Genomic DNA, 25,459 nt, shown 5'->3' with positions numbered 1-25,459 from the left:
CAAGGCCTCCCTCCATTCGAGATAATCAGACAATATTGAAAACCAAAACAATCTCTTCATTTCCTTGTTCGAGATTATCGTGACGATTTTCACAATAGTGATGATTTCTTGATAGGAGAGAATATCCTGATGAAAATGAAACTTTTATCCTCTTGGACAAGAAAAATTTTATATGTCTTATCCTTGCAAGAAGTTTGTCTTATGAAAATATTATGAAAAATATTTGAAAAGAAGTTTATGTTATCAAAAAACTTATAAAGAAATATTATGTGCAAGCAAACAATTTCTTGTATCGCTGGTTTTGTCAATAAAAATTCAATCAAATTTGATAAATTTTTTTTTTCTTATATATATAAATAGAATCTGTTGTGTTAAAAAATAAAGAAATATATTATAAATAAAAAAATCTACATGTATTTATCGTTCATAAATCCTATTTTATTAATCATCAATTAATTTTAATTTTTTTACTAATTCTTTTACTCTAAGCAGAAATTTTAATCACGATCAAAGATTAATAAAGAAGAATATATCATTATTGTAAACAGAGAAACATTCATATCATATGTAAAATTTAATTTTATGAAAAACGTTAGTTAATTCTCTGTTATTAAATTCTCTGATTCTCTATGTCTGTAGAACCAGAACTAGGGAAGAGTAGTTAAACTGTGATTAATCGTATTAACCAATCGAAACGAGTCATTTGTTCCACGGATTCGGGTAGGTGGAAACACTTATCGGAATCTCACATCGGTAACCGTCGACTCGCGAAACGCGGAAGAATGGGTGGTCACGAGAAGTCAATCGGTAATGTAATTAAGAGAACTCCGAGTTGCAATCAATTCTCCTCGAAAAGTACCTAAGTGCCGTTCGATGTATTTTGCTAATGGACGACTCCAATGGTTTCCAACGACAAGATGAAATTGGCGATTTATTAAAAGAAAGAAGAAAACGTCAAGAAAAAAAGTCAACGTTATTTGATAGTAGACGTTCGGAATTAGCGCTTCTCTTTAATATTAAAAATAACTTTGCGACAAGGAACAAACTTATAATGAAAATATTAAAACTCGGCTAGCTATCTCACACACACACACACACACACACACACACACACACACACACACACGCGCGCGCGCGCGCGCGCGCGTATAAAATGTAATTAAACATTTAAATTAATTTTTTTTATTTGTAATTAAAATAATTATATTTTTACATTTCTATGTTTATTTAAAAATAACCATTTTTCTTATGTTGATGATTCTTTCGTATCATATGATGTGTTCAAGAAAAAAGCTGATCTGAATTAAGAGATGAGTTCGTTTTATTTGCTTCTGTTATGTAAATATTTACAAGATTTCAATATTTTAATATTGGGACGAGAAAACATACTCGTATAATATCGTTTTATCAATCTGTTCTGATGCTGTATTTTCTATCTTCATAACAATCACACATTGTTCTTTACCGATATTTCGTCCTAGGCTCATCTCATTATGTAACTAAAAGCGAATCCGCGATAATCATCGCGGATCAATTATTTTGAATAAAATGAATCTATTATAAGTTCGCTTCTGTCGATCGTTCGTTATTTTGTCATTTTATAAAAATTATTTTTGCATCAATATCGCATGCATAATTCATTTTTCCCCTCCGGTCGGTTTACTTGAAAATTCTGTCATTTAAAATACATCATGCAAATTTTAACTATTTAAAAATTAACTCTCGGTTTTTTGCCCCCCCGTTTCCAATTAATTAATATTTGTCCTAAAGTTTATTTTACAATATCATAGTTTTATTCAATAATCACACCGTTTTGCTGTATTTATTAAAATAAATTATATATTAATCTCTAACCGAAATTAAAACGAAATTAAAAAAATATAAAAATGTTTTTTATATTAACATAATGGTAGATGTATTAATGTTCACGTCGCTAATCGAGACCAACGATAAAGGGGTCGCATTACGGCGGGATAGATCGCGGTTACACGGCATCGTGCAATATCTTACGACACGTGGGGTATTTACGATCGAAAATAGCGGCTGTTGCCGCAAGCCCGCGGTCGTTACGAGGCTCGGTATCGACGATTATGACCGCGCAATCCAGGGGAAAGAGCAACCGCCTGCCGGCAAAACGTGAGCTTGGGATCAACGATCGGTTGACATCGTGCCTGCCGCAACGCATAATTTACGTTGTAACGCACCGCTTGGCCGCGATCGGGTCATTATCTGTAAGACGGAAATACCGTCGTACCTCCCACGAAGCTACCGTTATCATTATCTCCGTACGACGAGTCATTACGGTGCGAAATGACGACCATCGCGTCGCTAATTAGACGCCCGATTGTCGAATATCGCGCGCTATTTATAATAGCGTGTATGAGTACCGTGTGTAATTCAACGTCCAGGCGCATCAGTCCCTCATCGATATTAATGGCATTTGTATTTATTGTATCAATGAGTTATTAATGAGCGGGGAATCGATTGGGGCGGAGTGCATATTGAGCGGCACGATGCATAAATCAAATGACACGCGCGCGCACGCACACACACACACACACACACACACGCGCGCGCGCGCGCGCGCGCGCGCGCGCGCACGGGGTTGTTATTATTTAGAGATCATCGGATCAGCAATAATTATTCTTTCCATTGGCCAGCAAATTTGTTTGGCTAGCGAGTTTAACATAAATTTACGGCGTTATATAATTTCTCATCCGGCTGAAAGTTAATCACTTGGACAGCACGACAGATAAGGAATATAATTTTGTAGGAAAAAAATAGGGACGATTAATATTTATGATAAATTATTTTTCAGTATGATACTGTCGACATACAAATGTAATAAATATGTATCATTGGCCGTATGTTTAAATTACGATTACGATTTAATCATTAATCATTTGATAACGTTATGTGATATGACAAGAAATTATGATATATATTTTATTTTACATGCAATAATGTCAGTAAATAAATCGGGTGGAATAGCGTCGGGCTATAAACGTAATATTTACGTTTCCTCAGGCGACCGTTTCCAAGATCCTTATTGCTCGCTCTGTTTCTTGTGCACAGGAAGTCTCGTTAGATGCGATATATGCGTAGATACATCGAGCTTTCGGATTTCTACACGTAATTCCCTCTGTATGCGTATGATAACTAATGCCGAGCCATCGCTGTGTCCTTGTTAGCAAAACGCAAGCACCCGCATACCACCAAGATAGAGATTAGTGTGCGGAAATACGTTTCCGAACGAAGTTGCCTCCTCCTTAGGCAAACTTCTCATCCCATTACCATAGCAATAATAATAATTCACGAGGAATGAGACGAGACCTTGTTATCTCGCTACCCGATTCATTTGCTTCACTCACTGTCAAAAAGGCAGATGGATGATAATTGAAAACCGATATTTTAATCGCACATTATGTATGTCAATATGTATATATTACATTACGCGACATTAATAAAAATTATGCAACTGTGCAACTTGTCGAAAAATCCTTCCTCGAAAAATCACAGCTCCGTGATATCTCGATAAAAATTTCACGATAGCTCGATGTCCATGTTTTAAATATATTTAACTTCTAGAAGTGCGTCGTGTATGTCACACTCTGAAATAGAATTTCTCTCGAGGAAATATCGACCTCGATTTCTTCGACGAATCCGCAAATACAAAGGGAATAGAAAATATCATGTCTGGTGGATATCATCCGAGATACTCGGCGTAATATGTAAAAATGTAATATTTATCTCTACTGGCTGGCTGATACCGGAATTTCCAGTGAGTACAATAGGAGTAGTCTAGCTTATACGGGCCATACCACCGTAGCCTTGTGTATGGGTGGTCTGTGTGAACGAATAAGAAGGCTCCCTTCCATTCAGAACGAGCGAATAGAAAAGCGGCTTTCGGACGGCTGTACACGTCCTGGAAAATATAAAGGGAGGCCGGAGGATGTTACGTTGGGTTTCGTTTAAATCCTGCAGTCTGTCTCTCGGAGTTTGTTGCTCCTCAATAGGTTCGTTCTGTAATCCAGTCGAGCAAGGCCGATTGCGTTTTGCTCAATATTAATTTCGCTCGATGATGTAAAAGGTGTGTCGGTGATACAATTTCCTGCAGTAACGGATCTTTTGACGATCTAAAATTTTTCTTAACCGTTTAATCTCAGATAAAAATATTGTGGCCGAGTTTTAAATTAGGACTGTGAGATAAATTTTATAGCACGTTTAATTTAACGCTGATATCTTCTTAATTTTCGTTGTTAATTAGAGGGAGTTTGAAGTTGAATTAAACATTAAACAATACAAAAATATTAATGAATAAGTAATAAATACTATTTATAGTAATCTTACTGATAAACGCGTAAAACTTTAAGAAATTAAAAAATATTAAAATATTAAAATATATTTTATAAATATCACTTCATTAAAACTTTATAAAAATTAAATGGAATATTTCGAAACTGCTGCAAGATCTCATCTTCTGATTTGGCAAATAAAAATGTTTCAATAAGATAAACGTTTGAGAATTCGCTCCGAGATAATTCGAGGAAATAATTTTACGAAGCACTTTGCTACCTGAATGAAAGCTTTCGGTTTAAAAATGAATTTTGCAGTTACCGACATAAAGCGACGAGTTTGTCCGTGAAAAGGCTGGGAATGGCGCTTTTCGGGAAAATCCACGTGCGCGGTTCGAGTATAATCCGAGTTTGTGTCCCCGGGGAGAAGAGCAGCCCGGAATTATATTGTTATCAGGGACATTCGAGACGAAACGATACTCGCGCGCGGGATTATACTCTCGTGTATGCAGCAAAAGAGATAACCCGGTATAGCCACTTTTCCGCATTTCGCGGAGTCATCTCTGCTCCACAGAACGCGAAATCCTGTTGAAATTAATCCCACGTCAGCCCGAACGCCGTCTAAAATACAGCTTGCGCATTTACATTATATCTCTAACTGTCGCGAATGGTGTTGAGAGAAAAAAACAGAGAAAAAAAAAATGATGTGCAACAAAATGCAAACATTTCGAAATTCATAGGCAGTAATAAAATATCAATTTAATTAAACGGATTCAGACCGAGAGTTTTCCAGTAACATTGCGTTTAAGTATTTCAAAAATAAATAAAATAAATTGAACGATATTTTTCAAAATATATATATAATAAATATGTTTTTCAAGTTACAAAATATAATATGAGGAATTTTAAATGTTTGAACAACCATAAAGATAGATAGTGGCCAAGCGGATATTAAAACAGGATTTTAGAGAAATGTACTAATTTATGTCGTGTAAAATATGATGAACAAGAATTACATACAACGAGCATATTTCGCTTTATAAGTTGGTATAAGTACTTTCATTATAACCAACGCTTACGGTCTGAAATGGATAATAAACACTAGCTGATGTTACATGGCTCAGTGGACACTAAATCTAAGTTAACTGTTAACTGCTACTAACAGAGACAGGTGGTACTGGAATCCAAATGTTCGGAGGATACGGAATATCTTCCTCCGTACAAATCCATGGGATATAGTACAGTTCATAAGTTTGAAAATATATTGTTTCGCTGAGAGAGAATATCCTTTAACTCTAACTTTTGAAAAATCGTTTTACTTTTTTAATAACAAGGTTACATTATTTTATCAGAAATAAATATGAGATAAATTTCTTTTCTGTCAAACTTTATTTTATCGCTCGGACAAATTTATTTATTTCAGTTTTAAACAAATTTTGATTTACGTTTAAATTTCATAATTAAGTCGATAATTATTTTAAATTTTAAGAAATTATTTCTATTTTTATATTACTAAATATTTTTTTCCAAATATTTCTATTTTAAATATCTTATTACAAAATCTAATTATATTTTGAGTGTATATATACATATGAATAATATAAATATAAATTCAATTTACCTGTCTTTTTTATTACTAAACATACTCACTCAAACTATAGATTTTCACGTATTTATAGACACACCAATACGTGCAAAGTAGTTTACAACATATATATATTGGTAGCGAGTTACAAGGCAAAATTGTTCTTCCCTGGGGAACACCCTTCTAGAAGCCACCGTTTCCTGGCTGGTCAATTATCGGGGATGATCGAACGCAGATTCAGAAGGAGAGTTTGGGAAGAGGGCAGTTGCGATAGCTAGGTAATTAGGCAAACGGGCCCCGATTAAATGGTACACTCGCGAACGAATTGCCGGGCTAGGCTGATAGGATATATATGTGTATGCGTATATAGCGGACGCACTGGCGGCGGAAGAGGGTGATCGGAAAGAGAGGAAAGGGGTGGAGAGGTCAGATAATTGCAACGGCAGAACAATGGGGAATTCGGCAGCATTTCCGCCTCCGGCCCGGAACTAATAACGTCCGTCGCGCTTACCGTCGCACAAATGAGCGAAAGATTGTTAACTGATCCCCTCTCCCACTTCCTTCATATAATCTCCATGTCTGCGTATTTGTATTTCCACACAGGTTGGCGGATTTCGTTGCATTGCCAAATATGCACTTCCGACGCGGACGAATCTTTTTTTCTTCTTTAATTACCGTGCCGGAATAAAAACACCGCTTTTAATAATAAAAAGGCCACAATGTATAACAAACGTTTCCAAGAGAGTATATAATATGTATAAAATAAATTCTGTATTTACTTTCAATTAATAATGAATGTTTATGATCCTTTTGAAGTAATTTAAATAATAAAATAATGGAAGTTTAATATATGATATAATGAATTGTTATTTTACGATTCAATAATAATTCTTGAAAAAGTAATATCGATCGTGATCATATCAATATCATAAATCATTATTCCGAATAAAGATAAATTATTATTGTTATTATAGTATTTGCCATATAGTATTTCAGCATATTTTAGAATAACGACCTCATGTCGAAAAACAATTTGAGGCTGCTCATGCAAAATTCAACATACGTCGGAAAAATGTACGCGCGATTCCTAAAATAAAAACGCTTCCGGGGTTTCATCGCCGGGGACATTACAGACGAACGAACGTTTCTATTGGAAAACTGTGCATGCTCGCCATCGCCGCCGAAGTAATATTTCGCAAGTACTTTCGCGAGTTTCGTCTCTCGTAACGCCGAACACGTATTGCGTATCCATCAGCGGCACAAGCGGAATGCGCCTCTTTTCCATCCCTAATGGTCCACGTATTTCTTAGTATAGAGCGATTCACAGTTGCCGTTTGTTCCTTCAAGTACACACAAATAAATGATCGAGAGCCAGGGAATATGTATCATTTGATGGAAAATAATGGCTCTTCCCTCTTCTCCTCGTCTCGCGAAGTTTTCATCGATTTTCCCTTCTAATTATTAATGCCCTCGTTTCCTATATATTGTCTATCTCTTATTTATTGCTAACCTTATTGTTAACAAAGTCTTTGTAATTTTCTGTTAATGATCCTTATGGAACTTCCCGCGCGTTCAATCTAAATCTTTCATCTAACTAACCCGCCCGTCTTTTCCGAAAGAACGGCGAACTCTCAAGTTTGCTCAGAATATATTGACGAACTTGCGAAGGAGCACCGCGGCAAATTGGATGGAATTTTCTATGTTAATTATCTTCCCCTTTTGCTGGAGGCGCGATATCGGTTTTCCCGGAGGAACGTCCATTCGCGGTTACGCTCTCATCTTCCACTTTATCAATTTTGGATAGAGAGTAAACTGGTCTTTGTGTTCGCGGCTCTGTTCAGTAACGGGGGGCCCTGTTCTTCGCAGTTAAACTTTTTAATTTCACGTAGAAAAATAAGAAGACGATATTATATATGCAGAATTAAATAAAAACACTACACAATATAGCGATTAACCCAGGAAATTATATTCCTGGAAAATAAATAGGATCGTATTAATTATTTCGAAATTATTCAATATTTGCGAGTTGAAAATATTTAATTATCCGATATTGATTGCAAAATTGTACATTAATTGTTTACTCCGGTAATACACTTCTCTAATCAGTCGTAAATAATTTAAACGATCGTAAATGAAAAATAAACACGTCGAGGTATCCCTTCGTATACATATAGATAATTTTAGCGATCGTAAATGAAAAATAAACACGTCGAGGTATCCCTTCGTATACATATAGATAATTTTCTCAGCTCTATTATTTTATTTTGTTTTTCTATTTCTCTTGGATTTACGCGCGTGTTAACAATCTGTGCACGCATTTATGTATTAATGCTATCTCGAGAACTCTCTCGAGGCGCTCATAAGCTGGGCTTATAATAATGTGAGAGGTGGACACATGTAGTCGGAAAAGTTCGAAGAATTGATCGAGTTTTGCGCTTCTCAATACCATCCGGTCGTCATCAAGAAGAAGAAAAGTTAACGTTAATACGGAAAATGCTGGAAACAATGCGATTCCGTCAGCGGAAGAATCCCAACGTAATCTCTCTCGCTTTCACGGGAGTGGAGAAGTTTTTTCGCAACAACAGCCGTGCAATAAACTTCTAATTACTTTCTGCCGGCCGTACGGACTATGTTCACGATCGATATGTACACTTTACTTCGCGTACTATCTCTATATCTCGCGAAACTCCACCACCAGCGAGCGAAGGGTATCCCATCCGTTAATGTCCCGTCGTGTTTTAGCGGAAGGAGATGCCGAGTTAGAGATTCCACTTACCCAACAGACCTCACGATCGTCTATATTCCATATAAAGTTGAAACATAGTATTCCCGTAATAATTATTAACAGTTAAAAAATTCAATTTTATATATATATATATAAAATGCTATAGCTAGAAACATATTAATATTCAATCGTTGCTCGTGTTAAATAAAGTAAAATTAAATTGAAAGAATTAAATTAAAAATATTAATATAACCGTTGAATAAAATCTGAAGCGAATTTAAACATTTGAGTTCAAATCGGTAGAAATGAACGTTATGAAAACGCAAGATCTCACACATATCTTAGATTTAATCGGAGTTGACTACGTTTCGAAATCGATGTACACGATATAAGTACTTCGATGAAGGTAAATCGAACGTGTTTCTGACAATGTATCACTCTCTCTACATATTTAAATGTTCAAACAGCCCGAGGAGTAGCGACGAGGAGTAGCAGCCGAGAAGAATTCGACCAAAATTGAAGTCGCTAAAGGTGAAAAGCCTTTCTTTATATATATATATATATATATATATATATCAATTGCACGTGGCTATCGACAAAGTCAACTGTGATTGAATGAAAGAACTCTTGAATCCTTCGTCGATGCGGAGAATAAAAGTTGGAAAAGCTTCGAGGTCAAGGCTACAACGTTTTCAAGAATTCGCGAGAAAAGATAAATTAAAAAAAAAAAACGCGAAGAAAAAACTTTTAAAAATAATAAAAAGTAATTTCTTGACGTACTTTATCAATACAATATACTGTGCTAATTATACGTAGTAAAACCCAGTAAAACCCAGTAAAAATCATTTTTTATTTCACTTCTTTTTATTGTTTTATTGTATTTTGATTGTATTACTATATTTTTGCAAAACGTTAAGAGATTAAGAAAAACGAGCGCAACTTCTTACACAATAATCAAATCTCATTTTGTAAATCTCACGGTAGAAGTTAATTATAATCCTCTTAACTGTGAGAACCCTGTCGACTAGTGTTATTCGTGAGATTAATTTACCTTTCGCAAGAACATGACAGAGCTCCCTCAATCGCGACGTCGTAATGGCTCGCAAAAGTTATGGCATCAATTATGTTAAAGCGATAAAGTGTCAAGTGCTACATCTGCGAGGGACGAATCGCAGCGTCCATCCTTGTCGCGCTCGCGTGAACTGTAACGACAGCTTCCGGTCATAAGATCATCGTCGTTAGCAAATGATTCGGCAAGATTTCTTGCGCATACTTAATAAGCTATAAGGAAAGATAGAGAGGCTATCCGGAAAGGCGGAGGAGAACTCGGTTCCGTTCCGTAATTAAGTAATTCTCCGTCGAGGCAAACTTTCCTTGTCTGTCGGTTCTCTTCGACGGAATTGCATCCCTGATTAAATTACGTTGAAGGAGCCGCGGAAGCGAGTTGGCTGTCGACAACGGAAACAAGAAAACAATATTGATCCACTTTACCAATGCAGCGTTTTACATCGTAAAAAACGTGAGAAAAAAATACCGAACCGGTTTAATTGCTCCCGTAAATTAATGATGTTTTATATACATTATATCACCGTCTTCCACAAATTAATAATAATTCTTTATTATATTATTTATACGTATACGTATTTATACAATTTATACGTATAAATTTTTAGATTTTATATGTGTGTGTGTGTGTGTGTGTGTGTGTGTGTGTGTGTGTGTGTGTGTGTGTGTGTGTGTGTGTGTGTGTGTGTGTGTAATAATATATAACATTAAAATTAATCTTTAAATATTCATAAAACACATATTTATTCCAATATATCATATTTATAATAAATTATTTTTCAGTGTTCAATGTGCATTAATATAGATATTAATGTAATATCTTTCGTGATATATGTGTGAATAACATATAAAATATTAAATTTTTTTCGTACGTATATAATTCATTAAAAAAGTAGCTAAAAGATCATCTTGTGAGTAAAGTTTATCACATAATACACAAGGGAAGCTAAGTCTGCGTGAATAAAACACGATAGTGATAACGCTCTTGTAAAGACCAACAAGCAATTAATTAAGTTGAAAACATGAAAATATTCATGAGAATACTATCATAAAATGAAAATACCCATGAGAATGCTATCATAAAATATTCTAGACAACGTTACATATCATATGTGTTAACATTTTAACATGTGAAGTAATTTTCTCATACATTTAAGTATTCTTTTTTTTTTAATAAAAACGATTAATATAATACTGAGAAAAAGAAAAAAATAGACATTTCACGTGATATATCTTCCAAAAAACATTTCATTGTTTGTCGTCACGCGTTGTTAAGAAAGCTAATAAAATATATTTTTAAAATTATGTAGAAGCCGATGGACGTAACTAAGCGGACGTAAAAATTCAGAAAATAATTAATAAATGTGCAATAGATACAAGTAGATGCGCGAGTCACCGCGATATCGTTATGGTAAATACATTGGAGTATTTTCTTACGAACGCTAAAAATTCTATTTATTCTCTGAAAAACACAGGAAATTCAAGCTTCCATTTCACATTTCCATGTTATCTGAACCACGCGGTGAAATGTTGCATTCGTGGTGTCGGGTGTATAAAAATAATATGGAAAAATTGTGGGGAAACGTGAAAAGGGGAAACAGAGATGTGTGGTCATCTGAACCGGTTTACATACAGATGTGATTACTAGTCGCACAATGACCCGCAACGTATTAATGAAACGAGTATCGCGCGATATCCGCAGTCATATCGGGATCGAGAACCGGCCATAATTGTATTATATTCTGGAATAATCGAAGGAATCGATGGGGAACATTGGGAGGCGCTCGGACGTGCATGTACCAAACGCGACATTCGATTCGGACGGACAGTTTCAATGTATAATCGAACCATGAAAGACAAACGATTAATCACAGCCACGTGCCCGATAACGATCGTCATTTCGACAATCTTATCGGCGATTTCAATACATAACGAACGAGCAACGACCATAACCGTGACGTTGTCACGGTCACTTGTCACGAAAGCGATCGCTCGTCGTTCCGGCAGTAGACGCTTAACGATCGTGCAGAACAATCCGACAATTATTTAATTATATCACAAACGGAATGTATAGCACTTCGCTCATCCAGGAGAGGTCGGCGTGCAAAACAGATTTAATGAAACGCCAGCGAATCTCTAAATTCCATTAGCGTTATTTGTAAAAACAATCAACAACGTGAAACTGAAATTTCGGACGGAGCACCACATATCGAGATGAGAAGAATAAACGCGGGTAAAAAAATTATACAAGCGCGAAATCCCCTTCTTTTTTATCTTTCGTTATTTTTGCCTTTATAAATATCGAATTTTATCGTAATAACAGATTACTAAATTAGCTTCTCGTCGAATAAATCTGAAAAAAGTGCAATTATTGAAACAATTTCAATTAAATGTATTCAATTCGCCGGGTATTATCGGCATGACCATTGATAGAAAATTTATAAAAAAAAAAAAAAAAACATAAAATTACAAAGTGTGCATTCTGTTTACGCGACAGTATTCGCATTTCAAAATTTATCGAAATTCACTGTTTATCCACCGCGCGAAAGCCACGATCGAATGCCGGCATGAATTACCGTTGCAGGTAGAACGTAGTAACTAATGACTCGTGGCATAATAAAGTACAATTTGCTGCAAAATTCGAATTGCCACCAGCCGGCTCGATAGAGAATCGAATTTGTCGTAATGTATCGAATCGGCGCGCACAATGGGAACGCTCGCAGCACCCTGATGTTATAATCGTCGAGATTTACAGCGCCCCATTAGCGTACAGAGAACTCATCTCGCTTTATGCAAATACGGAAAAAGCGCACAGGGCACTATGTTTAATAGGCGCGTACGCATAGACATGTCGGTTATTTTCACGCTTTATGCATTGTTATGGTCGCATGTATCCAATCTAACGTACATGATTATCTCTAATCACGTATCTATCGATCGAATCGTTGTTTACGCCAAATTATCCAAATTATGAAAGGAAAAGAAAAAAAAAACGTATTAAATGTATACAGTAAAACTGTGATGATGTATCACAGATTGAAATCAATCTTTTAATAAATTCCAAATATGCAAAAAATAAAAAAAAAAGAGTTTTAGTCGCAAGAAAAAAAATGTGTCATATTTATAGTTATAATTTTAAGGCTTTTCAAAGCTGGAAAATCTATTTTTTTTATTTAAGAGGGACATATTTATCTCGTAGAAGTTTGCGTTTATATCCTTAAACTTTCTCGTTGAAGGTGCATCTCGAGAAGCAAAGTTTCGCACGCTGTCGGATGTTATTTCGAGTCTCCCTCGCGAATAAACAAGGGAAACTACTCGCGGGATGAAAAAGGAGGATAAGATACAGTCTTTCAGCGATGAAGCGAGAAGTATTTTTTTTGCAGGGAAGAAAAAAGGCGCAGAATGCGCTATTCGTTCTCGCTCTGTCGACCTTTATCGATGCGCACGCTTCGTCTCCGCGGATTAAAAGTGCCGTGCATTTAGGTCATCGTACACATAGGGGTTTCTGGATTGTTTTTGCACAATGACGCCACGGCGATTTCGTTTCGAATTTCAGACTTTATAGCCGATAGACGGGCGCATCGACTATTAAAAATTTCGACCATTAAACGACTATTGAAAAATTCGAACGCCGCTGTCATCAGAAATCAGAAAGAATTTGACTCGGTAAATTTTTCATTTGTGGCCGCAATTTTCTTTCAGACTCGCAATTAAATTCAGACTTTTAGATATTCCATATTACATATTAATTTCACTACGAATAGCTTTTTCTTGAAACGATGATAATTTTCTGTCCAATCTTCCATCTAAATAGGAATCGATATAGGACCTCTCTTTCAACTGTCAATTTAAGTTCAACAAAAAGATTAAAAACCGATAGCCACGAGAATTTCAGTCTCTATACCGCCGATAGAAGAGTTACTTAATAAAAATTTGAATGCCGCTTTCATTAAGAGTCATTTGACTTCGTCAAGTCTCTTTTTTGCTACGACGATCTTCTTTTGTTATAGAGTGGATCATAATTAAATTTATGGTATTCTAGATATTCTTTTTTTTATTATATTAATCTACAATTTTATATTGAAGTTACTTTTTCTTAAAAAATGTTATGTTTTATATAGAAATCTAATATACAAACTTTCAACCGGTAATTTGGTTCCAAAATTTAAGAAAAAAATTTAAAGAATATTCTAAGAAGCGAACAATATTTTTAAAGAGAAATAATTTTCAACTGTCTTTCTACATTTAATTTGAATTAAAATGATGATAATGCCTTCTATAAAGCGTAAATTGTTGTTTGTAATTTCTAATTAAGCGGCAAATTCAATTTATATACGATTAGGTACAAAATAACTATTGTCATAGTATTAATACACAGTTATTATAATATTAACTTTACAATGGGGAGCTCGGTGCTCGTTAAAGTCAACCGTGCAAATTCGAAATTAACAGATTACAAAATGCACTCCATTGAGAATACAATGTTATGACTTTCCGCGTTCGCGTTGAATGTTCAAAGTTTGAATTCGACGTGGGAAAAGTAATCGTGTCCGGCACATTTGCACGGGCGAAAATGTGCCAAATTACACGAAATTTCGGAACGGTACTCCGTGGATTTAATAAGCGACGAATTGCAGCGTATTCTCGCAAACTTATTCCTACATTCTCATTTGACCCGCGCTGCGCATTAAATGCAAAATGCGCGGGCTTCGCGTGTGCGTTCCGCTAAGCGAAATGAATCGTATAATTTCGGCGCATTAACTTTCATGTAGTATCATAATCCGGGAAACAACACGTTACACGTTAAGAGTGCACGCGAGCGTTTAATACTATTTTAAAATCTTCGTGAAATAAAGACGGAGAGAAAGCGAGAGAGAGAGGAGAGGGCAGAGGGGACCTCAATTGCCTATCATTGCGCACGCAAACTAAACTTGGTTGATAAAAAAATATGCCAAAAATAAGATAATTTGAGATATTATTATTCTTATCGTGATCCTATATTTCGTTCTCCTCTCTTTTATCGTTTTTCCGTTCAAACATGAATACTGCGATTAATTTAATATTCGGATTAATTTAATAATCAAAAATTATTAGATCAAAAATTATTATTCGAATGAGAATTTTTATAATAAAATTCGACGTATGTACGCGTCGTGTGATTCATAGGATACTTTCAACACATAAAGATTATCATAATTATAATTATCAGGCATATTATCGGAGTACATACGTAAGTCAAAATTAAATATAGCATAGTATAATTAGACTTTTATCTTGCGGTTTGCGAATTGCACATGGTTTAAGGTAAAGCTGATAGTAATATACTTAACATTTCACTCGAACAAAAAGACCTCGATTTCTCTCACTCTTTCTCTTTCTCCCTCGGCTGCGGTAAATCTCACGTCATCAGCTGTCACGTGAGCTTGACGTAATTTACCGCGAGAGATAAACAACACTGTATATTGACACACAACACTGTGATGCTCACCTCTGTTACAGTCGACCGTCGTCGATGATCACGTCGTTGTCTGCCCGCCTCCTCGGCGTAGACACGCAGCATCCGGGTTTCACGGGTGCGAGACGTGAGGCACATTCGCGGCGTGTCACATCCCGAATACGCGAGATGAACGCGCCGACGTCGCGTCGCACTGCCTCGTCAATTCGGCGGAGGCGCACACGGGATCGAACGAACGAACGAACGAACGAACGAACGAACGAGCGAATGAATGCACGAAAGTAAACACGGTCGGTCGGAGGGACGGACGGACGGCCACGTGATCGCGTCGCGTCGGATCGGGTCGCGTCGTGTCCGTTCGTGCAGCTTCCAACAGCCGGCCCTGTCGCGACGACGGCCGAGGCCGCGTTAATTCGGGCGCGCCGCTTCCGAGCTCTCGCGTTTGGTGTGTCTTTCTCCCCTCCCCTCCCGCCTCCCTTTCTTTCTTCCCTTCTCGCTTTCGTTCTTATCGAATTGTCGACTCGGCCAGCGGTTCGTCGACGAATCGCGGGGGTCGCGGCGGGCGTGCCGACGGCGATGAGCGGGTAACGTCGCTCGCCAGACGACGACGACGACGACGATCGCTTGTCGCAGGGCGAGGGGGACGCGGAGCTGCTCCGATAATCTCCGCCGCGGAGGACATCTCGTCGTGAGACTGTCGCGGCGCGGCCGCGAGCAAGCGCCAGCGTCCGCCGCGGCACCGGCGGAAATACAACGCCCTGATTGGCGGAGCTCGTCCGCTGCCCGTCCGACAAGCGTGTCGGCCGTGTGGTGACATCTGGCGATGACTACGAATTCCTCGCGAGGCAGGAAGGGCTCGATTCATGATAAGCTCGTTCTCACCGGGGATGCTTTCACCCTCTTCAGATAGGGAAGCATTGTTCTCGATGGGAACATGCAATCCGAATACTTATGAATTATGATCGCCTTAGGTGCTCTGTAATCTCTGACACAAATTTCGGAGTGGAAAATATTTGTTCCAAATATCGAGCCGATTTATATTAAATATTGTTTGTAAAGGACAATTATGTATATTACATACTTATATATTTATTTTTCATCAATATTTTATTCTATGTATTTTTAAAAATGAACTTTCTTACACTATTTTCTCGACTCGACTTTTTAAAATATTGCGGAGCAGATCTGCCATGTTTTTCGAAGTAAATTTGCTAGAAGCGCGAAGTAATTCGCGGATGAAAATGTGGTTCACTAGACGGTGTGCTAAAACAAGATCTTTCTCATCATTTAGCTCTTCGTCTCTTAAATCATCGTACACACGAGCTATTCCTTCGCGAAGGCTCAGAGTTTGAAAAAGATCTGCTTGCGATGCAAGCCACGGCAGACACGTGGACAGAACCGTCTGAAAAAGAATATATAAGACGTATCTTATTAGTTTAAGTGGAATCTAACAAACTCAACTCAAGAAGTCAAAATTATCGCAAAAGTGTATTTATATAACTCGTATACGTTTATATATCGCCGATCACATCTGCTTTTCCAATTAAACTTGCGTCCCCAACTCAAATTCGCTTTTCGCAACTTAAACTTTACTCCAAGTTTTAGATTTACTTTTCCAATTAAAAATTTATATATATATTTTTTTTTTTTCTTATAAAAATTTACCCTTATGCGAAATTACTTGCGAGAGTAAAGAAGGAATTTACCAGGCATATATCCCGCGGTAACCAATAGATTATCTTTTCGTGCTGCTGGATCCTCTCGCGATCTTCCGGCATTCCGTCTTCGGTTGACACGGGAAACTGCTCGTATTCGTGTTCGTCATTGATCATCGATGGATCTTCTGTAACTAGGTGTTCGGATATCTTTTCCGGTGGTAAGAGCCCTGCCGGATCTATCTCTTCCAATCCGTTTAACTGCTGTATCATTATTTGACGTTTCGGATCTAAGTCGCGAGATCTCTCAAACATAGTGACAGCTTTTATCGTTTCATTTATTATGTAATTCATAATTTCTCGCACTATGTGAAACCGGATATGTCGCCTTTTACTCAAGAGGATGTAACATTATTTTTTTTCTTGTTTTACATTATACATTTGTAATATGTAACTTTTATTAAATTTGTATATGACTTTTATAAATATCTCTTTATAAAATTGCGATATTATATAAATAATAAAAAATATTTCACTTTTAATTCGAAAGCGAGCGTAATATTTTTAACAGTCTGTTTCTGCTATTTTAACAAAAAGAATTTACATTTTCTACATTTTCAAAATAATGCTTTTCTTTGTTTCTCTGTTATTTTTACTTATCTTATCTATGTTGATTATTTCTTATCGTTTTTCTTTTATTTTATCCTTCGTTTATTTCATCGTGAGTGCAACAAGTCGACTTCAAAAGACAGTAATTGAATAAATTAGTATTAACATAAATTTTGAGTTACCTCATTAGCTTCCTCTCGAACATAATCCTGGTTCAATTTCAACTCCTTAGCACGACGCTTCTCTTTGACAAACTCTTTGACGTATTTCTCACCTTCTATTACGTCGGTACAAACTTTAGCACCCATAGCAAGAGTGAACGCCTTTCCAAGACCTTCACTAGGATTTTCAGCCTTGCAAAAGGCTAATAGCATAGCCGTATAATGAACAGAATCTCGATTTACTAGGTACATTCGGCAAAGAAGTTCCTTCGCCAGCATCAGCCTCAATATTGTACTATCAAAAACCATTTATGTTTATTTACAACATTTTTTAAAAATTGAAATTCGAAAAAAATAAAGATACATTTAAAAAATTAATCAGAAATACATAACAGAAAATAAACGATTTATTGAATGAAAAACCGTTTCAACGAAATGTAAAAATCGGTTTCAATTTACATTGTTCAATTTAAATAATGTTTTAATGAGTTTGTTCAAAAGCCGGATTAATATCTTTTTTAATTCTCCGTTCGACAAGTTTTCAATTTATTTTTAATACGTACTCAGAATTATCCTCCCACGTTTCTATGAGGTCGCTCTTCAAACCCGCAACTCGCTCGCCTAATCGCGCTTTCTCGCGTAACATTACATCCTTTACCGTATCGGAATTGTTGTAATCAAGCTCCCCGTCCAAGAGATTCTCGTGAAAAGTGGAAATTTCGAGGAACCATAAGGGTGCCGAGTGAAATTGCTCGCAGGTGACTACCTCCCTTGACTCAGGATCTTGCATCTTGAAGACTGCGCGCGCCTTTAGAATATCCTGATGCGATGGCACAGGCAGATCCATTGCGTACAGAATGAACTCTCGCCATTCGATATATTCGGCGGCGCCAAAAAGTTGTTCGACCAATATCTCGATATCCGGAGGTCGCAATTGTCGCCAGGCGCACGGCACAAAAGGCGGGTAACAGTCCTCCTCTCCACAGGATACCAGGTCCTGGAGGACGTAAACCAGGACGCGTTCGCTAACGATTCCGCGCGGGGCGATTCGTTGGAAAATGTCTACCAATCGGCCGAGTTGAACCATTCGAAATCGCAAAGGCAAAGGCGCTTCTCTAATTGGGATAGTGAATTGTTCCTGATCCTCGGGAAACATTAAAACATTTGGTCTTATAATGAATTGATCGCCGTCTAATAACAGTTCCTGCTGAATCGGTTTTTCTTCCTCGATGGCGAAGCAAAAAACGTTCGCCATTTCGTTGATGCTCTCAATTTCGCGTTTGTATCTTGAGATATATTATATTATATATTACTTCTAAAAACAATTGTTATTTAATATCAAGTTTATAAATAATATTAATAATATATAAATAATAATTGAAAATTCTTAATTTGATAATAGAATAAAAATAATATAAATGTTAAGTGATTATTTTAAAATCTAGATAGAATTGTCAGTTTTCAACCACAAAAAGTTATGTTAACAAAAAAATATATTAATTGTTCACCATTTAAAATATTAGAAAATAATTAAATTATAATCTGCAAAGGAAATAAAATGTTAATGCAAAATTTTCAAATTTCACATGTATATAAATAAATAACTGATTCTAATGAAAGAATTCATATTTTTATCAAATAATTCCATTGAAAGGAAATTATTAGGTTTGTTTTGCAGTTACATTAACTTGTTGAATAAGACAATTAATAAACATTAATAAAAACAAGTGATTTTATGACTGATATCAACCTTTCGATGATATAATCATGAATGCAATGAAAGGTCTGCCTCATGGTATCTAGAAGAAAGGTTACGTCTGATCGAGCAGCTGCATTCAGTATATTCAATCTCTGACGAATTCGCTCGATCTCGAATAAAACGGCATACCGCCATTCCTCTATGAGATCGCGATTTTTTTTAGTTAATTTAACGGACGCAGGTGAGGCACTTCCTTTCTCAGTCTTTGGAATGGCGATTTTCTCCTCCCTATTTAACATCTCCAACACCATGGATGAGATGGAATCGACAATACTCTGCACTTGTCGAATATTATCCTTGATAATGTTGTAAACTGTGTTCTGATCAGGATCGAAGCTTTTTGATACGTCGATCAGCAGAATTTCGATCTCGATTTTGAACTGACTTATATCTACAGTTCGAGTTGAAATTTTGCCTGATTCGATCTTCGTTTCTGACACTGTTCCTTCTTTATCTTTGATTAACGAATTTTCTTGAAAAATGTCCTCTAGCTTGATATTATCAAGAACAATCTTGGAGAATTGCGATTTTTGCAGCGGTTTTTGTAACATGGAAGTGTAATAATCCTGAAGAAGCTGCATAGTGTCGATGAATCTGTCGATTTCTGTTTGTAAAATTCCAATGTACACGTTGATGAGGACCATGGTTTCTACCAGAATCCACTGATTACGCAATGTACGTTTTCTTTCTTCCTCGGCTTCGTGTCTTCGCGTGTCACATAGTTCCCACAATTTCGTTCGAAAATCATCGACCTAGCGAAATTTTGAGATTTTCAGCAATTAATATACTTCTTTCAGTATTCTATCAGTTCTTTCAGTGTATTTTATCAAAATAAAAAAATCTTTTTACATTAAGTCTTGTCCCGAAGTAAATAAAATTAAGATAATATAAGCAAGTGCTAATATTTCTTTTTTCTTAGATTTTTTTCTATATTACCACAATATTTTATTTAATAGTTAATTGCATTTTGTGCGATTTTAATAATAATGAGAAAATAATAATGACAAAAGTGTTTTATTAAAATTCAAAAATTATTATTTTTTAATAAATATTTTTCTTTTATTGATAATAAACTTCTATGTTTACCCGGCAGTGCAATTCGCATTTCATATCCAAATCATCTCTGAGATCTTCATCAATTTCATTAAAAGCACGATGAAAATCTTGCAATAAGATTTGCCGCTTATCGGGTCGATCGATAAATTTCATCAAGTTCTTAAGAATGAGATTCTTGTATGGTACAATGGCTAACATATGCATTCTTTTTAAAGAAAGAATTTCTTTTAAATTTTCAATATAAGCTTCTTCAATGCTTTCCCAAAATGTAGCCAAAACTTCGAGTAAAGCTGGAGATTGAAAAAAATCTAGCCATTGCCAGTTGCTTTCTCCAGGTCTAGGATAATCATTTATCAATTGTGTTTGAATTCTCGATTGTAAATCACGATCTTCAACTTCGATTTTATACTCTGATTGTTCCCATTTGGCTTTCGGTATCAAACGTTTGACAACAACTGTCTTTGAATCAATAGGAGATTTTTGTTCGTCGTAATGCATTCGTAAAATCTTTTCGGAAAATGATGTTTTTTTGTAGAAGCAATCCGTAATAAATTCGACCAATTGTTTCAAAGTTGAGAGATCAAGAACATTGTAAAAGAATCCATATGCGATATTTTGATTAGCATAATATTTATCCATCAAAGTAGCATCGTGGGATAAAGGTATACAAAACTGTTCTTGATCATCTATTGATTTTTCAGGCTTCAGCATTGCCTTGATATAGGTTGTCATAAATGTTGTCGAGGTACTGTTGTAATCTTTTGTTCTGGAGATTGGATTCGGCAATAATCTAGATTGTCTATTAAAGTTATATTAATTTTTAGAAAATCCATACTATGCAGTAATAAATAATTAATTAAATTAGTTAATGCAAGATAACGAATTGATATATATATATATATAGGATTCATTCTCAAATGCACTGTTATATAGAACCATTCGTAATAAATAAATCTGAACGTATGAATGCCAGTGATGTCAGCGATATTAAATATCTCTTTAAAATTAATATTAAAATCATATAGTAATTTCGATATGAAATAATCAAACATGCCTGCATATCGTAAATGTATCGACCTTATCACTATCGAACACAATCCTAGGTGACGAAAGATCGATATCTTCAATGTCTGTAAAATTGACAGTATCGAAAAGTATCTCGCGTCCTGTCAGCGCTTTCTCTAACATTGCCATTTGTTCGTACGTATTAGGATAATTTATTAGTACCCAACCCTCGACATCTCCAATTCCTTTTAAATACTCAATTAGTATCTTTGTATTCAATTCGTTCGAAATTGGCTGACCCAACGTTAGAAATTCGTAAGTCCATTTGCCTAAGTAGTGCAAGTAATCATTAAGTAACAAGTAGTTGCTCCTATTTTGCAATCAACGAAAATAAATAGAAATAAATCCTCGGCAATTGGTATTTTTAAAATTCTAATATTTATTATAGTCACTATAAGATAAATAATTAGTTTTAAATATAGCACTACTTTCTTTCTTATAAATTGTATTGTACTCAAAAGCATTATTAATATAAACGACTTCGATATTGATTAGAGATAAAATCATTTTACATTATTAATTAATTTTAATCTCTATTTAAATTCCTCTACCTATATAAGCAGTGTTGCTTAAAATTGGATCTATATCGTCGTAAGGTATCTGTCTAGGTGTTTGCGTTTGTTTCTCTGTACTCTGCTGGGATGTTGCTATCTTTGCTGATTGTTCGATCTTCTTCGGGTCCTTCAAATCCTTCAAATTGTTTGTCTTATCCTTAGCCTCCAATTTCTTGATGTCTCTTGCCGTCGCCGAAATAATGTTCAAATCGATGTATTCCACATCGGTCATTTCCTGTTTGTACTTCTCGAGACAATAATTAATCGCGTCTTCCATCGTTAACAAACGAATTCCGGTATTCTTCAGCAATTCTCGCATCTGTTCAAGCAAACTGACATTTGTTATGCCCAAGACAATAGCTGCGAACTTAACTTTAGGCACTGGACAACTAAATACTTCAGTCGGATAAGGATATAAAATCTCCAATAAACGATGAACGATATATCCAAGCACAACGCAACCTAGTCTATAAATTTGTTCAGCTTCTTCTTCTCTCTTCGGTACGAATTGATCCCAGGGAGCGGCTAGATCTTGATAACTTTCAAAATCCGCATCCACCAGAGATCGCCAACGTTCCATTTCTAACCTCTGATTTTCTTCAATTTTTAATCCTTTTCTAATCTTCATTTTTTCTTCGTTTTTTATACTTTCCCAGCTTTTCCTTTCTGCATTATTTTTTATTATCTCCTTCATCTTTTCTTTATCTTTTATTTCTCCTACACTTTCTATCTCTTCAATATCATCAAAATAGTCTATAAGTTCAAATATCGGTTGATTCTTTAGAAATAACGTTCTACATTCGTTCCAAATAAAATTTTGAATATGATTATTATTCTCTTGACGATAATCAGAAATCTTCATTGCGATATCCACAAAATCGTTTACGATCTCTGAACAGATGCTTTGATATTTCTCCTTCATTCTGCGCATCTGCAAAGTGATTAAATTTTTTTCACTTGCATATTCGACTCTTGCATTTTTTATACAATATAATCACTCTTCATATATTATTAATAATTAAAATTTATTATAATTTTTTGTGTCTATGAAATTTTGGCATATTTTATTTTTTATTTAATTTAAAAAAAATAATAATTGTTTTAGTATCAATTTTTATAATTCTACACTTTCTAATAAATATTAAAAATTCCGCATTTTTAATATTAAAAATCAAAAATAAAATATATTGTGTTAACTTCACGTTTCAGTACGATACATCTTTTTTAGATATAAAAACAATACAAGAAGCTATTTTTAATTGATTAATTTTTGTGTTTTAAAAAGAGATGTATCTTGGAATGTAAAGTTAACAACATTTTTTATTTTAGATGGTTTGATGATATTAAAGATGAATTGCAGAAATTTTTGTTTGATGTTTTAGAAACTTAGAACTATGAAAACTATTGAAATTATCCTTTTTTAAAAATTAATAAAATATCAACTTCACAGATACCAATTTTTTTCTATTTATATGCATCTCTTAAATTCGATGTATATATTTTTTTTCAATATATTTAACTTATATAGATAATGCATATTATCTTTCAATTATATAATCTTTTTCAGTTTTTTCTTTATATTTTCAAATTTCAATATTTTTCTATTTTATTCTAATTTCACATTTATATTTTTGTTAATTTTCGAAATATATTACGTTATCATTGTCTTTGTGTCTCATGCTTGTTTTCTCCTACTCTCAGAAGATATATCATATATTTCATCTTAGAGCGTAGTGAATTATCACTCACTTACTTTTTCCTCGCAAATTCTCCGACGAAGTTCATGCATTCTGCAGACTTCCATTTCCACGTCTTCTCTCTCTTCCTTTATTATTTCTTCGCGATGATCCTTCTTCGAATATTCCTCGCTCTCTTTACTCTTCAGCAACATCTGTTCAACGATTCTACGATTCTCCACGATTCTGTTTCTCAAGTCCCGTACCTCGCACAGCTTCCTTAACATTTGTTTCTCATAGCGCGACTGATCCAACACTCGTCTGCCGAGAGCCTCGTCGAAGGATCTGTCTTGTTTCCTCAACAATCGTTCCCAAGCATTCGCCATCATCGTGGTTTGTGTCTTCAGATTCACTTCATGAGATTTAGCCGTTTTTCTACTGCGCTTCTTCAGAAAATCAATATATTCCGCGGCAGCTGCAGGATCCTCGATGCTTTCTATGTCTAAAGATTTCTTCGAGGGACAACATTCAACTATTTGATATTTTTTCTTCGTTTTCCGAGCCGGATGTTTGCGAGCGAATTCGTCTAATCTTTCGCTCTCTTCCTGCTTCTTATCCGGCAGTTTTTCTGGGATAATATGTTCAACCAGTTCTACCGCGGGATATTCCATGAGATCTTCAATTCGCTCTTGTTCTTGTCTGTAGGCTTTTGTAACAGCCCAAAATTTATTTTTATGCCAGAGGATGGTATCAGCCGCATCGATTAACGGTTCTGAAAGATGGTGTTCGGGCGGTAAATAAGGAGCTGGATCCTCAGATATTCTGGAGACGTTGAATCTGCTAGATGTGTACTTCCGAAGTCTTTCTGAAGTGTCTTTCTGAAGAGCGATAAAATGCAATCGATCCTTGCCTTCGAGACTCAAGTAAACCTTGTAGAAAAGCTGAAGAGCTGCAGCATTTTTACCCTAAAATATCGTTCTCATAAAAAAATCATCTCGAAACCTTGTTTCTAAAATCTTGACAAACAAAAAATACGTTAGTTAATAGAAACTTTTTGACAAATTAATCAGAAAAATCCTCATTTCTCAGGCCGTATCTAATGAAATATTTTTCCGATATTTTCTTTATAAAATTTAAGATTAATTAAAAATTTATAATATGTTTGTTTTCTATTTTATTCTCTAGCCAGGTTAATTTTTAAAGTTTCGCATTTTGGCATTCTTGCGAGCGATACTTTGGAGATCTCCTCGATGCATTCGTCACTCAGTGTGACGTTGATGAGTTTCAGCCAGATACGCAGAATCTTCAAGTTCAATCGAGATAAGGCAGGATCTTGCGTACGAAGAATGATACTTAATTGATTGCTATTGATTATATCGTAGCTATGCAGAATCTGGGCCAGCAGGGTGCCGTCTCTCGTGTAACGACCAAACGTCTCCGGCGTGAGATCCATGATCGCACCCAGTGTCCTACATAGCCATTCTTTCAATATATTGGCCATTTATGAAACTTTGACCACTTTGTCGAATTTTGGATATCTCGTACCCGGAAATCGCGGGACACGCGTTTTCGATATTGACGACATGGTCGGGACATCACGACGTTCGCAATTTGACAACTGCAATCGTACGAAGTTAGGGACGGACACGCCTGAAAACTGAACGTCGAATTTTTTGGAAAAATGATTGATACAAAATGATAATAATAATATAATATCGATCATATTTTTGGATTTTACATAGAAATTTTCAGATATATTTACGAATTTAACATTTTTAAATTTGTTGTACTTACGTATC

The 25,459-nt window shown here is 35.5% G+C and overlaps 3 protein-coding genes across 5 annotated transcripts in view; all 3 read right to left on the bottom strand.

Moving 5' to 3' along the window:
• The window catches only part of LOC105423830 (beta-1,4-N-acetylgalactosaminyltransferase bre-4), a 107,411-nt gene extending 91,584 nt beyond the window's left edge, over positions 1-15,827 (bottom strand). For both annotated transcript variants that reach the window (XM_089085387.1, XM_089085388.1), the window contains exon 1: positions 15,159-15,827. The gene's annotated coding sequence lies outside the window, so the exon portion shown is untranslated. The remainder of the gene's footprint in view (positions 1-15,158) is intronic.
• A 427-nt stretch (positions 15,828-16,254) lies between these two features.
• LOC105426775 (sperm flagella and cilia-associated protein 2-like) lies at positions 16,255-19,010 on the bottom strand. Of its 2 annotated transcripts, XM_089085396.1 has the most exons (4): positions 18,114-19,010; positions 17,572-17,845; positions 16,832-16,974; positions 16,255-16,527 (listed from the first exon to the last, which is right to left on the bottom strand). In XM_089085396.1, the coding sequence occupies exons 1-3, from the start codon at positions 18,803-18,805 to the stop codon at positions 16,954-16,956; spliced, it is 987 nt and encodes a 328-aa protein (XP_088941522.1). In that variant the 5' UTR covers positions 18,806-19,010; the 3' UTR covers positions 16,255-16,527; positions 16,832-16,953. The 2 variants fall into 2 exon arrangements, with proteins under 2 accessions (XP_088941522.1, XP_088941521.1); XM_089085395.1 differs by lacking the exon at positions 16,255-16,527 and having other exon boundaries at positions 16,840-17,845; positions 18,114-18,951.
• A 223-nt stretch (positions 19,011-19,233) lies between these two features.
• Positions 19,234-25,161, bottom strand: LOC105426789 (sperm flagella and cilia-associated protein 2-like). Its single transcript, XM_089075980.1, has 8 exons — positions 24,895-25,161; positions 23,738-24,625; positions 22,706-22,915; positions 21,982-22,573; positions 21,420-21,699; positions 20,396-21,164; positions 19,301-20,061; positions 19,234-19,237 (listed from the first exon to the last, which is right to left on the bottom strand). The coding sequence occupies exons 1-8, from the start codon at positions 25,159-25,161 to the stop codon at positions 19,234-19,236; spliced, it is 3,771 nt and encodes a 1,256-aa protein (XP_088932106.1).
• Positions 25,162-25,459: the final 298 nt, after the last annotated feature.

This window comes from Pogonomyrmex barbatus, unplaced genomic scaffold (assembly GCF_055798465.1).
Source record: "Pogonomyrmex barbatus isolate J1 unplaced genomic scaffold, ASM5579846v1 scaffold1, whole genome shotgun sequence".
In the NCBI taxonomy this organism is placed as follows: domain Eukaryota; kingdom Metazoa; phylum Arthropoda; class Insecta; order Hymenoptera; family Formicidae; genus Pogonomyrmex; species Pogonomyrmex barbatus.
The sequence above is the reverse complement of the archived record's forward strand: the minus strand, read 5'-3'. Positions and strand labels throughout refer to the sequence as shown.

Bases quoted from the DNA above. Each gene is read 5' to 3' on its own strand.
- LOC105426789 (XM_089075980.1), bottom strand. From the start codon at position 25,161: ATGGCCAATATATTGAAAGAATGGCTATGTAGGACACTGGGTGCGATC. The intron at 22,916-23,737 runs GTAAGTGAGTGA...ATCACTTTGCAG, and splicing joins GGAGAATTTGCGAGGAAAAA to ATGCGCAGAATGAAGGAGAA. The intron at 21,700-21,981 runs GTAGAGGAATTT...TGCACTACTTAG, and splicing joins AAGCAACACTGCTTATATAG to GCAAATGGACTTACGAATTT.
- LOC105426775 (XM_089085396.1), bottom strand. From the start codon at position 18,805: ATGGCGAACGTTTTTTGCTTCGCCATCGAGGAAGAAAAACCGATTCAG. The intron at 17,846-18,113 runs GTACGTATTAAA...GGTTTTTGATAG, and splicing joins ACGTGGGAGGATAATTCTGA to TACAATATTGAGGCTGATGC. The intron at 16,975-17,571 runs GTAACTCAAAAT...CCGAACACCTAG, and splicing joins TTCGAGAGGAAGCTAATGAG to TTACAGAAGATCCATCGATG.